The sequence below is a fragment of the Pyricularia grisea genome, assembly GCF_004355905.1.
Source record: "Pyricularia grisea strain NI907 chromosome Unknown Pyricularia_grisea_NI907_Scaffold_1, whole genome shotgun sequence".
Taxonomy (NCBI): domain Eukaryota; kingdom Fungi; phylum Ascomycota; class Sordariomycetes; order Magnaporthales; family Pyriculariaceae; genus Pyricularia; species Pyricularia grisea.
Window position 1 is genome coordinate 7,614,773 of NW_022156716.1, and position 15,617 is coordinate 7,630,389.

A 15,617-nucleotide genomic window follows, 5' to 3' on the forward strand; every position below is an offset into this window, starting at 1 on the left:
GAATTCGATAAACGGGTAAAAAAAAGCTGGTTTTAATTTGGTTAATATTGTATATGCGTTATATATACGACGGATAAATATATATTTAATATTTTCGGCGTTTAATTCGAAAATTTGTTTGGTTTTCGTTTTGGTTTTTATAATTTTTGTTTATAGTTAATATATACCACGTATATATAAAATATATATATAATTTAATAATTTATTTTTAATTTTATTTTTGTTTTTGTTAAAAACGGGATTTGTAATATATTAATTGCGTTGTATATACAATATATAAGGAATGTATAAAAGTTGTTTTTACCGACGTACCAACCATATATAAACGTAAATACAATTTCGTTACAATTGGCCAAATTAAATTCCGTTTATATAAATATTAGCATATGCAAAATATATGGTTAATATATATAACGTACGAAATTATCGCGGATCCAAACGCCAAATGGTTTCGATTTCCATTTAAATTTCGGTATAACGGGCTAATATTAGAAAAATATGTAATTAATATATATAAAATAATTATTTTATATATAATTATTAATATCGGAATAATAATTAATGGGTAAATAATTTTTGGGAATACCCGTTTAGGTAATTGTTAAACGGATAAATTAAAAGGAAATTGGGGCAATTTTAAACGCGTACGCGTAATATAATATACGTTTATATATTATATATTACGCGCGGGTATAAAAAATAATTCGCAATTATAAAAATAAATAAATAACGCTGTAAATAACGAAAAACCGGTTAATTTAGGCGATATATTTACGTTATTGTTAATAATATTGTAAAAGTTTGAAATTTTAATTTCGAACGAAAAATAAAAGTTAATAAATTTATATAAGCGTGGTGCGGGCGTGGCGCGGGCGTTACGTAAACGGGACGTTTGCCCCGCCTATAATTTATTTGCATTTTTCCACTTTTAAATCGGATTAACCAATTAAATTTATATGGGTTTTAAAAAAATAACGATTTTTTTTTATATTAATATTTAATAAAATAACCGGTAAAGGCCAAACGTTTTTGGTTTGTAATATGGGTGTATATATATTATATATGGGCGGTATATATTTATTAGGTAAATAATTGGTTATTTTACATATATAACGTTTATATATAAACCATTTTATTAAAATTAGCGACGAAATAAATTAGTTTAATTATTAGGGTTTTATATATGTAAGGTATATGCCAGCGTAAAAATCCCAATTAATCCGGTACAAATATTTATCCTCGCAACTGTATATATAATGTATATAATACCGGTAAATTAATTTAACGAATTTGCAAATAACTATATTTTTCCTGTATATATTATATATATATATGACGTATTAAAATAGGGGGTCCGGGATTTTAAATGCCGTTTATTTGGCTTTTGTTTAAAAATTAATAATATTTATATAAAATATATATAAGGTATATATAGGGTATATATTATTTACCAAAGGCCGCGCGGTGGGCGCGTTTATTTTTTTTTCGTTTTTATTATTATCGGGTATATAAATATCGTTGCTTTTATTTGTAAAATATTAATAATATATATGCGGCGTAAATATAAATGGCTATTTACTGGATTTTTTAAATTTGGGGGTGGTTAATTTGCGGCGTTGGGCTGTTATTTTGTATTAATAATTATATATACATTATATGTGTAAATTATTTATTTTATTTACGTTTTTTAATTTTGGACAATTTGGTTAAATTGGATTTTTTGGGCGTTTATATAGTTAATAATATATATACGCCGTATATACAAACCTTAAATTTATAATGGGATTATCGGCCGCGTTTTTGGTACGGATAATTATAGGAATATTTATATAACGTTAATATTAAATATATATAAAGGAATTGCAAATAATATTTATTATCGTTAAATTTAAGGTTAATACCACTAATTACGGCGGAAATTTAGGAATAATTAACAAATAATATATATAAGGCAAATATATGGTAATTACAAACTTTAAGGATTCGACCGCGAACGTTTTTAAATATTTTGCGTAATTATAAAAAGGGTTAATAGGGTATATATAATGTATAAACGGAATAAATTTACCGTATTTGCGATTTGCAGGTTTTTGGCATTTTTGGAAACGGGCGACGTTTAATATAATAAATAATATAAATATTATATATATACGCTATATGGGCAATATATTTATAAACGATATATTGTTAAAATTTTTATTAAAATTTTAAACGTGGCGAAATTGGAAATTCCAGGTTAATAATATATATATATATTATATTAGTAATACGTATTTATTTTAACCAGGTTAATAAAAGCCGAAAATTTAATACCGCCACCCTAAAATTAATTATTAATGGTTTATATATATAACGTATAAAAATCGTATTTATTTTAAAACGATTAATAACGTTTTTTATTATGGTAAAAACCCAGCCAGGCGAGATAAAGGTGCTATTTTTAATTAGCAGGTACAATATATATACGTAATATAGGTAAAATTTATTTAATATTATTTAATTAAAATTTGGTTTTAACAATTTCGTAATAACCAATGGTAATATATATAAAAATAATATTGCATATATGGTAAATAAATGCGATACAAATATATTAACGCCTATTTATAAATTACCCAAAATTTTATCCTTTGTAATCGCATTAAAACGATAACTATTATTAATTAGGTTTTCGTTAATGCAATATATATACGTTGGATATAAAATAAAAGATATTTACTAATACCGGAATGGGCGGTTTTTATATGGCGGGCAAATTATTAAAGGAAATTAATCAAATATATATATATTACAAATATAAAATATATATATTTATTTCGCCATTGGTCGGGTAAACCTAATTACAAATACGGTTATAAAAAATATTTATTATATACCTGTAACCAAATTTGTTAATAGATATATTATATATACGTTATATATACCATAAATATATTTACATTCCAATATTACATTTGGCCAATTTAATATAAAAGTGGGGAAGTTTTAAAAATATATTAATATTATATATATATATAATATAAATTATTAATTAAATTATTTTTTAATTCGTCGTCGGTTAAAATAAATTTTTCCTTATTTTTTTTTTTGGCGGCGAGCATTTTTGTAAATAATTAGTATATATTACGTATTTGTAAAGGGTTTGCAAAAGTTTATTTTCAATTTTTTCCCGATTTTCCCAGTCGAAAATATTTAAAAAATTATTATTAATATATTATATATATATTATATATATAAAATATAAATATATTTACCAATATATTATTTTGCTTTAATTACGAAAACAAATATATTAATTCGGTTAAAATTATAAATATTTTACAATATATGGTTAATATATATAATATATAAACAGGATTTATACCTACCTAATTTACAAAATTGTTTTTAACCCATTTGGGTATTTTTTTAATCGCGAATTAAAATATAACCGCATTAAATAATATATAATTAATATATATAACGTATAAATAATAGGTTTAAATAACCGAAATAAAAGGTATTAATATATAAATAACGGGAAAATGACGGAAAAATAACGGGGGAATAAATTGCGGTTTAAAAAAAGGTTTGCAGGCTAATTATTAAAAAACAAATGGTAAATGGGTTTATTGGGGTATACGCGGTGCAATTGGAATCGCAAAATAACGAAAATATTAAACGCGCGTATAATAAAAATAATACAATTATTTTATTTGCGAAAAAAAGCTTTAAATAAACTGGAATTGGGCGGTTTAGACGATATATATACAAATTATTATTATTATTGTAAAAAAAATCAAAAAAAAGGGATTTAAAACGAAAAAAATTCGATATATCGCATACGCCGCGCAGGCGCCGTATGGGCGGGGTATACGTTGGATAAACCCGCATTTAAATTTAATTGGCCAATCAAATTTATATGGGGTTTGGAAAGCTGAACCCCCTTTAGAGAAAAAGTGGGTCAAAAAATTTCTGAAGGGGGTTCAGTTTAATTTTGACCCGGGTTCATCTATGAACTCCCCCGGCACCTTGTCCAGGTTCAGCAGTCGTTTGGCAGGGCTGGAACTATCCATATTAATCTTAGCTCCGTCAATTGCTCCGCTTCATCTTCTGTCCGCCGTCACAGTCAACCTACATACATACATGATGGAGCTGAATCTAGTCACTCGACAACACCGTTTACGTATGCTGCGCCTGCACCCGCGCCATGTCACCACACCACCCGGCCGCATTTATAAATTTTCCTAGGAGCCCGAGCCTGGGAGGATGGCGACCTGCTTAGCTTCTCGACTTTCGAGACCAATCGTTCGCAACATCCGTCATCATTCCGAGTTGAAGCTTTTGCTGCTCCAAAGGAACATACAAACATCAAGCATGATGTCTACTGCATACACTGCAAGCGTTACCAAAACCAACTCAGCTGCCGTCCCTGACGATGTAGCTTATCAATCACACCACGTAAAGGATAAGCGTGGAAATCGCACCAAGTTCAGAAATCCACATCCTTCTGCCGGCGAAGAACATAGCGTTGTTGACGTCTTTAGGCGGATGGGAAAGTAAGCTCCTACTTTTTAACTTTCCAAACATAAACTGTACTTTTCTTTCTTTTTTTCCTTCTCAAGGGCACAGCCAGCTAACCACTCACCTTCCCAAACAGAGCACGCAGGAATGGCGAAATGGACATGCCCTCAACAGCCAACCACAAGATCCGCGTCATCGAGCCGACCTTTCTCCCCTCGCGAACTGCCTCGGACCGCCTACGTGCAACCTGGCTAGGCCACGCCTGCTACTACATCGAATTCCCCTCAGGCATCCGCGTTCTCTTCGACCCGGTCTTTGAGACGCACTGCTCGCCGCTGCCAGAGTTCCTCAACTCGGCGTACCGCCGCTTCACCCCTGCTCCTTGCCAGGTGGCCGAGATACCCATCATCGACGCCGTCGTAATATCCCACTCTCACTATGACCACCTCTCCCACCCAACCGTCAAGCAGATCGCCGCGCGGCACCCGCAGGCCCACTTCTTTGTCGGCCTGGGCCTGGCCCGCTGGTTCAGGAGCAGCGGCATCGCCAACGTGACCGAGATGGACTGGTGGGAGGATGCCGAGCTGCGACTCAAGCCTGCCGACGACGGCCCCTCCTCCTCTCTAGACGCCGCCACGGCGACCATATCCTGCCTCCCGTCGCAGCACGCCTCTGGCCGCGGTCCTCTGGACAAGGACACGACCCTGTGGGCGTCGTGGGCCGTCTCGTCAGGCGGCAGATCCGTATGGTTCGCCGGTGACACGGGCTACCGCAAGGTGCCGGAGCTGCAGCCGGGCGACGACCAAGACTACTACGGACCGCAGCACGCCTCCCTGCCTCGCAACCCGGACTTTGCCAAGATCGGCGCGCTCCGCGGGCCCTTCGACCTCGGCCTCATCCCCGTCGGCGCCTACAAGCCGCGCTGGCTGTGGTCGCAGGTCCACGCGGACCCATTCGACGCCGTCGAGATCTTCAAGGACACCAAATGCACAAGGGCCCTGGGAAAGCACTGGGGCACCTGGCAGCTGACCAGCGAGGACGTCGAAGAGCCGCCGAGGCTGCTTAGGGAGGCTCTCAAGAGGTCGGGGATTGCTGAGGAGGGGGTCTTTGACGTCTGTAGTATAGGCGAGTCGCGAGAGTTTTGAGCTTGGGGCAATTGTATTATTATAATTGGTGGAGGTGAGTTTCTTATTTATATTTGGGGCGTTGAAAAGTAATCTCGGTGGAATATGCCACTTGCATAGACTTTGAGGGACGCTCTCTGCATGGAAGACCTAGATGCCAATAGATATAGAATAACATGCCAGGAAGGGGAGAAATGAATGATATTTGGGACAAGCCGTCAGTCATAACGCATCGCTGGCCAAGGTCGACGCCGCCCTAGACAAAAGATATCAACTCACATATCAGTAAATCCCCTGGCATTACTATGGATAGAGGACATGATGAGCGTGAGCTGCAGCTCGCACACGACACCATCGCTAATGTTTCCTCTCTCGGCCTTCACCAGCATCCACTGCAGCATTTCGTCGGACATCTCCCATCTCCGCTTGATGACCGGCATCATGATCTTATCTGCGTTGTCGCGGTATATCTTCACCAGCTTCAGCTCGGGCGTCAACTACTAGCCCATGGGAACGTATCCACCGCGGCCACAGCTTGAGCCTTCGGACCGCCCGCATCAGGCTGTTGGTAACGTGGCGCACGGGGTCGATGTACTCGGGGGCGTGCGGCTCAGCTCCGGCCCGACAAAGATGCGGCCCGAGACGGTGGGTGAAGATGGGCAGAAGCGTGGCCTCGACCTTGTGCAAGACCCAGTCCTCCGTTGCGGGAGTTGCTCGTTGAGGGTCCTTTCCACCTCCTGACAGAGAGCTGGTTTGATGCGGGTTAAGTTGGGTTTGAGTTCGGACTTGATGATCTGCGGAAGGAACCCCGGTTCGCCCTTTGTGTCGAAGCCAGTGTTTTCAGTCTTGAGCCCCCACTTTAGGAGCAGATGTCTGTCGAATTCGTCATCGTTTAGCTGTTGGAGCTATCACAGGTACCTGAGCGGCAGTATGACCTTTTCACCGTCGGCCGTGCTCATGAGATGGACTGTGTTGCGGAACCTTTTGGTACCCCTGCAAGTATATGGTCTCGAAGCTGGACAGGTAGGTACAGCTTCTCCCGGGAGAGATGGCGCCGTATCGGGAGTTTTGACAGCATCCACTTGCGCTGCAGGCGAAGTATGACACAGAATGCCAGCAAGATTGTTGAGGCTAGTGCGATGAGTGGCGCCCTTTCCATGTCGACTTATGAGAATTGAGTCCACGTTTTCTTTCCAGTTGGCAACCGATGCCTTGATGTTATTACTTGTGTTTTCCTGTAGAAGGTCACTCCCATTTATGGCCTTGTAATTACAAAATTCCATCGCTTTATTGACCCTGAGTTATGGGATGATTTGTTATTGGCGCCCTTTTTCGAGCGACGAATCACATATTGCTTATACAAAGCGCTATTCTTGGTTTTCCGAGGAGTTCTTCTTCGAGTTTATTGATATGTCGAATTTGCCTGCTGATCTTTTCGGCAGAAAAGAAAAGCTACCGTTGGGTATGGATTTTGTTACCACATATACGAGCAGAATTAAATGAGACCTGCAACCAGAACATGTAGAAACAAGGATACTGCGTACAGGATCACATGGTGACATTGTAAGTAAATACCACTTTCGTATGTGAAAATGTAACAGCGATGTGAAATAGGAAAAATGGCTCGATTTGGGCAGAATGTTCCCGATGAAAGACGCGTGTCTTCAACGGGCCGGAAGTCGACGTGCATTTGTTGCCTTTACAGAACGTGAGACTAAACTTAAATCATCAGTTAAAACAGTCAGAGCCAAGTGTCTCCGGCGCCTTCCTGGAGAAGCCTATTTGTTGGAAGTGGATCATCTGCTTGTATTCGGGGCCTAATGCAATCGTAAGACATACGGATACAACTGGACAGCGAGATTATACGTGGACTTTGGCACCTCCATTCAAGCTCTGCGACTGGGCCGCACATACTCCATATTTCTAACGATATAGTCCTTTAGCGCATCGTATTCATCGGCAGCATGTGATGGGTAGATAGCAATCAAGTTATGAGCAAGGCAGTGGGAAATTGGTAGGCTTGGTATGGTAAGCTAATACGTGGATCTGAGAATCATTGGCTTGGACGAGATTCCCGAAAAGATGCCGCGGGGGGCGGTAAGCACGCATACAAATAAATGGCCTCCACTCTTTGAAAGTTAAGCGGTGTTTTGTAAGTTACCATAGTAAACCCTCCTGTTCCTTTTGAACCCACCAAACTCACTTACCCACCTAGGCAAGTACATACCTAAGAAATGACCTACAGTCTTTACCATAATATGTTTTGGTATGGTATTACGCAGGACGTAGTATCCACGTGACAGTATCAATATTGAAAGAAAGAAGCAGTTATTTATCTTGATATATCGCCGGTACGATTGTCACTTTTCATAATAATTTGGGTCTCGACGGGTATAAATGAGTCCAAGACTGTGGAATCCTGGACAAGGATTGAGGGCTTACTGTATGTAGAGTATAATAATATAGTTTTAGTATGCTAATTACATGCTAGACCCAAACGGACATGGATCAAAACTATGCTATTTCACCTGACGTTAGGCTGCTGCTGGTAACGTGGCAAGCGTGTCAGTTTTAGGAAGCTCTAGTAACTTTTTTCTCCCCTGCATGATACTAAGTCACAATTCCAATGCCTTTACTGGTTCTCACACGAGGTGAAATAAAAAAAATGTTACAACACGGATTACTGAGCTTTTTTTTATCAATCTCACCTCAGCTATGGTATTCAAAATGATCCGCAAGGATTTCCACGTAAGATCAGTTCAGGTACCCGTCAAGGCAGTGAGTGACATTGCCCCACTGCCAGGCAACCTGACCCCGCACGGTGCTGAACTTAGAACAGCGCGGCCGTCATGGATGTTATTAGGTACCTTCTTACCTTAGCTACCTAGGCATTTACGTGGTAGCAAACACCCACAGTCTGTCTGGTGGGTGCAAGGTGCCCTACATGAAGCACGCACCCAACCTTATATAGCTAGCATACATACCTTACCTACCTACCCACCCTCCTCATATATTCTTGGACTTCGTCCAATATTCAAGCCATCAAAGCACCAACCATTCCCCATCTAGGTGCTAGCAGCCATGCCATGGCCCTTTGGAACTCCCTACCCGCAACGCACAGGCGCCGAGGTTCACGGCCAAACGTATGATTATGTCATCGTCGGCGCCGGAACAGCCGGCTGCGTGCTCGCGTCGCGGCTGAGCGAGCCGGATCCCGTGACGGGCCACCGAGCCAGCGTCCTGGTGCTGGAGAAAGGCCAGGCCAGCGACTGGATCCTGACTCGGATCCCGCTCGTGTCGCAAAACATGTTTATGGACTTTATGCAGTCCGTACGCGACACCTTTGCCGCCCCGCTGGATATCGCCTACGGCAAGCGCCTCAGGTTGTGGGCCGCCGAGGGCATCGGCGGCTCGTCCCGCGTCAACGCCATGCTGCACACCAGAGGCTCCCCGGGGGCTTATGTGGAATGGGCCGACGGTATGGGACTGTCTGATTGGAATTGGGACAAGGTCGAACCGTACTTTAACAAAATGGAGACTGTCATTGACCGTCCTGATGATCCGTCAAGAGGTCATACTGGCCCCATCCCTCTGCGTCAGATGGAGCATAGTTTCCGCTTCTATCCCTAGTGAGTTGGTCCTTGTTAGTTGATGACAAGAGCCTGGAGAAAATACACAACTTTTGGCTGGCTACCTAACTAATTAAACCCGTCTACAGCCTCGAAAAAGTCTTCAACGGCCTGGGCCTTCCCACAACACATGACCCAAACTCACCCAAGGCACCGGCACAGTGCTATAAACACCTCGAGGTGGCCATCGACCCCAAGAGTAGACGAGCCACCGCCTTCCGGGGCTACCTGAACAAATCCATCGCACTGGAGCGGCAGGAGAACCTGACCATCTGCACCGGCGTGAGTGCTTCCAAGCTCGACCTCGACGCGGAAGCAGGACAGGTCAAGGGTGTTTACTTCCGCCCAGCCAACAAGACAAAACCTAGCAGCTCTCAAGACCAGCAGCAGCAGAAGACGACAACGGCAAAGACGGAATTCTACGTCAAAGCCCGCCGCGAAGTCATCGTCTGCAATGGAACCCTCAAGACACCCCAGCTCCTGCTGCTCAGCGGCATCGGACCAAAGTCCCATCTAGAAAAGGTCGGCATTCCCGTGGCCAAGGATCTCCCCGCCGTCGGCCAGAACCTAGCGGACCACATCTGCTTCCCTGTGCAGGCCAAGGTCGCCATGACCGAGTCCCTTCGCCAGGCCGAACACTGGTTCTGGGCCCTGTGGGGCATCTTGATGTACTTTGTCTTCAACCGCGGAATATTCGCAACCTCCAGCACCAACTACGCCGCGTTCCTCCGCACCACCACCGTCGACAGGGAGACCATGACGGTCAAGACCAGCCCGGAGAACATGGACGCCATGGACCCCGCCAACACCCCGGACCTCGAGCTCATGGTCAACGCCATCAACTGCCTCGAGAACCCCATGCCAGGCTACCCACCCATGCTGGCGATGCACACGGCGCTCCTCCAACCCCACTCCCAGGGCTCGCTCGAGCTCACCTCGGCCGACCCGGACGCGCACCCCAACATAACCTACCCGTTCCTCGACGACCCGCGCGACGTTAGCACGGCCCGGACCGCGATCCGCTTCTCCATGCGCGTCCTGCACGGGCTCGCGACCAGCGGCTACCCACTCCCCTGCGCGCTCGTCATCGCCCCGGGCGTCAACACGGAGCTGATCCAGCCCTCGCCGGGCCACACGCTATCGACGGACGGCAGCAAGCGGCTCGTGTTCAACGCCGTGTTCCGCGAGCCGGTGCCGCAGTTTGTGCGCGACTGCGACCGCGAGCACGGCCACGTCGAGCTGCGCGACGCCCGCGACGGCTGGCGCTCCGTGACGGACGCCGAGGTCGACGAGTTCGCCCGCCTCGTCGGCTCGTCGGGCGCCCACCTCACCTCGACCTGCCGCATGGACAACGACCCGCGCAGGGGCGTGGTCGATCAGCAGCTCCGCGTTCATGGCTTTTCCAACCTTCGCGTCGCCGACGCGAGCGTCTTCCCCAAGATCCCCGCTTGTCATACCATGGCGCCTGTGCTGATGGTCGGGGAGCGGTGTGCGGATATGGTCAAGGATGCTTGGAGGGATAGGAAGGAGAGGTGATGTTTTGAATCGGGTGGCGGGTTGGTTGGTTGTAGAGAAACGCGTGTACATTTTTTTTTTTTTTTGTATATGGGAATAATTTACTCGACCTTGAATAAATGTTAAACTTTGTTGGTGAAGAGCTGTTCGTCAAAACAGGTATATGGCGGTGGCATTATCACCAGAACTAAGACTGCAATTGAACTTGGTTTCTTGCATAATCTCAACAACATTTTTATTGTTTCAAAGTCCAGCCAGATGCCGCGCCAGAGTTTCTGATCTAAACTGACATGTCCAGGCCCAAACAGTTTGCCGATAGAGCAAACCAACAAAGTTGACCCAGAGCAAAAAGTCCTGCAATTGCTGGCCCTTTTACCTCCATGTGATTATCCATTTTAAATCCTGCTGTTACCTGTTCTGTATCACCGGATCATCGGCCTCACCTCGGATTCGAAACCAAAAGGAATAATCACCAAATCTCGGGGTCGGTTCTCTCAAGACAGCCAACTGGGAGTGACGAGTTTCGGCTAAACACCTTTGATATGCATTCACAAAGTGGGGTGTATATATACCTGTGCATGATATTGTCGTCCTATGTAGTACAGAAGGGCAGCCCCTGCGTCTACCCTTTGAGGTGGTGTCGTCGTTTATGTGATTAATGAACCCTTAATTATTTTTTCTTGGGGGCTTGGCAAGAAGATATGTTTCATGGTTAGACAATACAAGATTCAAAATTGGTCACACTCAGCATTTGCCATGTACGTGAGAAGAATGAAAAGAAAAATTGGTATTAAATAAGAAGGCAAGTTTTGTCATAACGATCGTGGCTTGATATGATGCCCGCCTCGAATGCCCCCAGACTGCACGCCAGCTCAGCCGAGACACAGGTACAAATGTCTCTTTTGCCGATGAGAGTAGTGCAGGACTCAAGCGACAAAGTGAGACTATGAACAAGGTCGACATCGTCCCACACCTTTTTATCCCTTTCCAAGAAAAAAAGGTGTCAACTTTAGCCGAGAGCAGAGAACAAAGCCTCGATTTGGTATCAAATTTGGGGTTGTTATCCATCCCTCTTTATTTCTTCGAAAGGGTTTGCAAGCCAAAAGAAAAACAAATAAGATGGTATGATGGAGTACCGGCGCGTAGAAAAACACGTCAGTGAACATGGAAGCAAGAGAACTGAACGCAGTCGACAGGATTGATATAACCAAGGAGGCGACATCCTTTTAGTTGGCTGCCTTCCTCGACTCGGCCCGCACGAGCTCGTCCTCGTGCTCTGCCGTATGAATCTCCTTCTCGATCTGGTGCAGGTCGGTGTGGGGGATCGCTTGGTCGCCGTCGAAGATCTTGGCGATCTCCTCCAGGGTCGGGCCCCGGGTCTCGACGTAGAAGAACCAGACGAACACAAGCTCGACGGTATCCCAGAGGGTGTAGAACAACATGAAGTTCCAGTGGTTGGGCATGTTGTTCCAGGCGAGCTTGTTGGTTTGGCTGTTATAGAGAAAACAGTTGTTAGCATCGTATTTCTCAATCCTTTTTTTAGGGGTAGGACAAGATGGCAGTAGATAAGACAAAAAGAGATAAAACTTACTTTCCAAGAGCCAGTATAGCCTGCACGGTAATGTTCATGATCATCATACCCTTGGCACGAAGGTGGAAGGGAAGGACCTCAAGAGCGTAAGCGACCAGAAGACCTGAGAATCCAATGCCGTAGAAAGCACCAAAGATCCAGATGAAGACAATCTGTGCGTAGCCAGCGCCGGCGTTGGTCTCGCCCGAGTTCTCGTAGACGGCTCCGGTGATGGTCCAGCAAGCGAAAGAGCCGACCATACCGAACACAGAGACAAGGAACAGTGGGCGACGTCCAAACCTGTCGACGTTCAACGCAGCAGTGATGGTGACAATGAGATCAAAGACGGTCTTTCCGCAAGAGATGGCAAGCTTGGTGTTCTGGTCCTTGATACCAGCACCCTCGTAAACAATGTCGACGTAGTTGGACAAGATGGCATTGCCAGAGTATTGGGAGATGACACCAAGCGAAATGATGATTGCCAATCGCCAGCGGTTGCCTTTAGTGCGGAAAAAGTCCATGTAGCTCGTGGCCTTGTCGGCATTCTTCTCGGCGTTGATGACATCTCGGATCTCGCGGTACTCGAACTGGACGGTGGCGTTGTTGATGTCGCCGCCAGCGTGCCACTTGGCGAGGACGTTCAAGGCCTCCTCGTTGCGGTCCTTGTTGACCAGATAACGAGGCGACTCAGGGATCCACCAGATAACCAAAAGCTGGATGACGGAGGGCGCAATCTGGAGGAAGGTGATTGATCGCCATGACCAGTCGTTGCTGATTTGAGCAGTACCGGCACCAATGGTGGCGACCAGGAGAGCTCCCAGGTTCCAAAGACAGTTGTAGATGGCAGTGACGGGACCACGGTGCTGCGGGTGGCAGATCTCGGTAAGAAGCAGGGGCGAGGACATCTGGGCGAGGGAGTTACCGAAACCTAGGATGAAACGACCACCCAGGTACATCTCGTATCCATTTGCAAAGGCAGTCACGCAACCTCCGGCTACCATGAGCGCACAGCCAGAGGCGATGGCGGTCCTTCGGCCATAGGTATCGGCGACATACGGGGTGATGAAAAAGGAGATAATGGAACCAATGTTGAACATGTTGATCAGGATACCAAGTTTGTTGTCATCCTTGATAGCAACGTCGAAAAATTCCTTCCATTCGTCGATCTGCTGCGAGACGTTGAGCAGACTTCCGTCGTAACCAGTTGTGGCCGAGGCAACCATAAGAACAGCTGCGCAAACGTACAACTTGCGCAAATGCGGCTCCTTGTACCAGACGACATGTTCAAACCTGGGTGCCTCAGCCTGAGCTACCTCGAGCTCGGCGGTGCGAGTGCTTATGCCGATGTTTGGAGCCATGACGACGTCAAAGGCCGGGTATCACTATGTGGGTATATTGGTTCAAGAGATTTGAAAAAGTGATAGTCAGGAGACCGTCTGATCCTAAGCAGCACGGATATAAGGAAGGAACCTTACTACCTCGTAAGGACGGGAGAAGAAGAACGAGACGAAAGAGAAACTCAGACGGGCGACTGTGGAAATCGTTGGCCGGGATCGTGTCTCCTTATACACGAGACACCGCGAATGGCAAGGGTCTTCTGGAAGATAACTCCGAGAGAGCATAGCTGGAAAAGGAGGGGCGTGTTCTGTGGGAAACATTCCCAAGGAAGAAGCAGGGACAGAGGACAGGGGTCTGAATGGATTTTTTTTTTTTTTTTTGGGCGGATGTCTTTGATAGACTCCGGGGCACAACACGACATGACTGTATCCCCAACCCAAAGTTGGGGTTGTGGAGTTGAGGGTGTGGGGTTGTTTGTTCAGATTGGGGAACTGACGGGAAAAGGTGGACGGCCATTGTTAACTTCCTTCCGCTGCTGCACAGGGTGATTACAAGACCACAACCACACCAGTAAGCTGAGCGGGCCGTGCAGGTGCAACAGAAGGTGGCATCGGTGGGAGAAAAAGACCAGGGTGTGGATAAAGGGGAGCCCCGGTGAATAATGTATTAGGTTCCACTGAAGGAAACCAGTTGGTTTATGGAAATATAGTACCTACACTCCATAACCAGGCGTCCAGACTGAGCTGGCCTGACTAGGCAAGGCGAGAGGCGATTTAAAATTGGCCGAAGGTGCCACTGAAGGCTGCCTGATCTCGTTTGATTGTGCGTCGCATTTGTCGCTTGTAACTGATGCAGACAGTGGCAACAAACTGATTATCTGTTACTGTGATTTTACGCGGGTTGGAAAACATGGGTGGTGATCAACCCAATCAGAGCCTCTACCGTCTTTTGGGGATTTGACTCTCAGTGGCGAGGCCGTGGATCTTGACACCGAGAAGAAAGCTGATGATGGTTTGGGTCAAGAAGCACAGGTCGTACTACCGGTGTTGCCGGGTATGTGAGAGGATCGAAGCCAATATGATATTGCAAGGTCAAGTAGTTTCCCAGGTAAGCAACTCTAGCTGGTTGTGAGCAGTGCACAGGAGCAACAACCCACCCAAAATCAACACCTTAACTGTGCTACAAGCACCCAGGGAAGTTGAGATATTCGCATCATAGACTGGACTCACCTGCCTCACCTACTTTTACACCGATAGCCTTGAGGATCCTTGCCACCGCGGAGTTGATTCAACAAGTTGAGCTCGTCATAGAAACCAACAGGAACAACAGCCCGTCGTTCCGTGAGACTGTCATCTTAGGCTCAATCACGAGGCTTTCTGGTGACTTGCAAACGAGTTCGCCTAGACTCTACGAAAACAGATTAGTACACGAGGGAGGGAGGGAAAAAGGGAGCCGAAGGTCATTGCCGCTTTTCCAAGTGTGCCATGGCCAATTAAGCTCACCAAGAACGGCTTGATTTTGTCAAGAGATGCGCAGAGCCAAGGTCGTTAAAGCGTACATATGTGGAGATGTCAAATCATCAATTTTTGCATGTTGGCGGTTTCTTGGCGACCCCCTGAATAACATTATTCTTGCAAGGGGGGAAACTGGGCACGGATCGGAATCATCATACGTAGTCTCTGGATTGTTGTTGGCTGCTAAAAAGGAAGAGAGCTGAAAGAAAAGAGTATAATATGCAACCGGGATAAAAAGAAACAAAAAAAGAAATTTGAAAATAAAATAAAACTACAAAAAACCTAACCAGCCTCTGTCATCCTGGACGGAGCAACCGGGGAAATGTGCCGCAAAATGCCTCCAATAGAACAGGGTACCGAACTGGAGCTGGCTGACTGGTTCGTTGTCGACTGGCGGGAGTGGGGGGCGGCGGTTGACCTGGGG

The 15,617-nt window shown here is 45.0% G+C and overlaps 4 protein-coding genes across 4 annotated transcripts; 2 read left to right on the plus strand and 2 right to left on the minus strand.

Moving 5' to 3' along the window:
• Positions 1–4,051: 4,051 nt before the first annotated feature.
• PgNI_02324 (uncharacterized protein) lies at positions 4,052–7,101 on the plus strand. The gene is made up of 2 exons (XM_031122391.1): positions 4,052–4,538; positions 4,640–7,101. The coding sequence occupies exons 1-2, from the start codon at positions 4,249–4,251 to the stop codon at positions 5,646–5,648; spliced, it is 1,299 nt and encodes a 432-aa protein (XP_030986015.1). The 5' UTR covers positions 4,052–4,248; the 3' UTR covers positions 5,649–7,101.
• On the minus strand, positions 5,903–6,586 carry PgNI_02325 (uncharacterized protein; the record flags this gene model as incomplete). Its single annotated transcript, XM_031122392.1, has 3 exons — positions 5,903–6,124; positions 6,177–6,375; positions 6,546–6,586. The coding sequence occupies 3 exons, from the start codon at positions 6,584–6,586 to the stop codon at positions 5,903–5,905; spliced, it is 462 nt and encodes a 153-aa protein (XP_030986016.1).
• Positions 7,102–8,708: 1,607 nt separating the features above from the next.
• On the plus strand, positions 8,709–10,792 carry PgNI_02326 (uncharacterized protein; the record flags this gene model as incomplete). The annotated part of the gene is made up of 2 exons (XM_031122393.1): positions 8,709–9,256; positions 9,346–10,792. The coding sequence occupies 2 exons, from the start codon at positions 8,709–8,711 to the stop codon at positions 10,790–10,792; spliced, it is 1,995 nt and encodes a 664-aa protein (XP_030986017.1).
• A 735-nt stretch (positions 10,793–11,527) lies between these two features.
• On the minus strand, positions 11,528–14,126 carry PgNI_02327 (uncharacterized protein). Its single transcript, XM_031122394.1, has 2 exons — positions 12,363–14,126; positions 11,528–12,262 (listed from the first exon to the last, which is right to left on the minus strand). Exons 1-2 carry the CDS (start codon positions 13,697–13,699, stop codon positions 11,998–12,000), a joined length of 1,602 nt encoding a protein of 533 aa, XP_030986018.1. The 5' UTR covers positions 13,700–14,126; the 3' UTR covers positions 11,528–11,997.
• Between the last annotated feature and the right edge of the window lie 1,491 nt (positions 14,127–15,617).

Bases quoted from the DNA above. Each gene is read 5' to 3' on its own strand.
- PgNI_02324 (XM_031122391.1), top strand. From the start codon at position 4,249: ATGGCGACCTGCTTAGCTTCTCGACTTTCGAGACCAATCGTTCGCAAC. The intron at 4,539-4,639 runs GTAAGCTCCTAC...CTTCCCAAACAG, and splicing joins GTCTTTAGGCGGATGGGAAA to AGCACGCAGGAATGGCGAAA.
- PgNI_02327 (XM_031122394.1), bottom strand. From the start codon at position 13,699: ATGGCTCCAAACATCGGCATAAGCACTCGCACCGCCGAGCTCGAGGTA. The intron at 12,263-12,362 runs GTAAGTTTTATC...TCTCTATAACAG, and splicing joins GCTATACTGGCTCTTGGAAA to CCAAACCAACAAGCTCGCCT.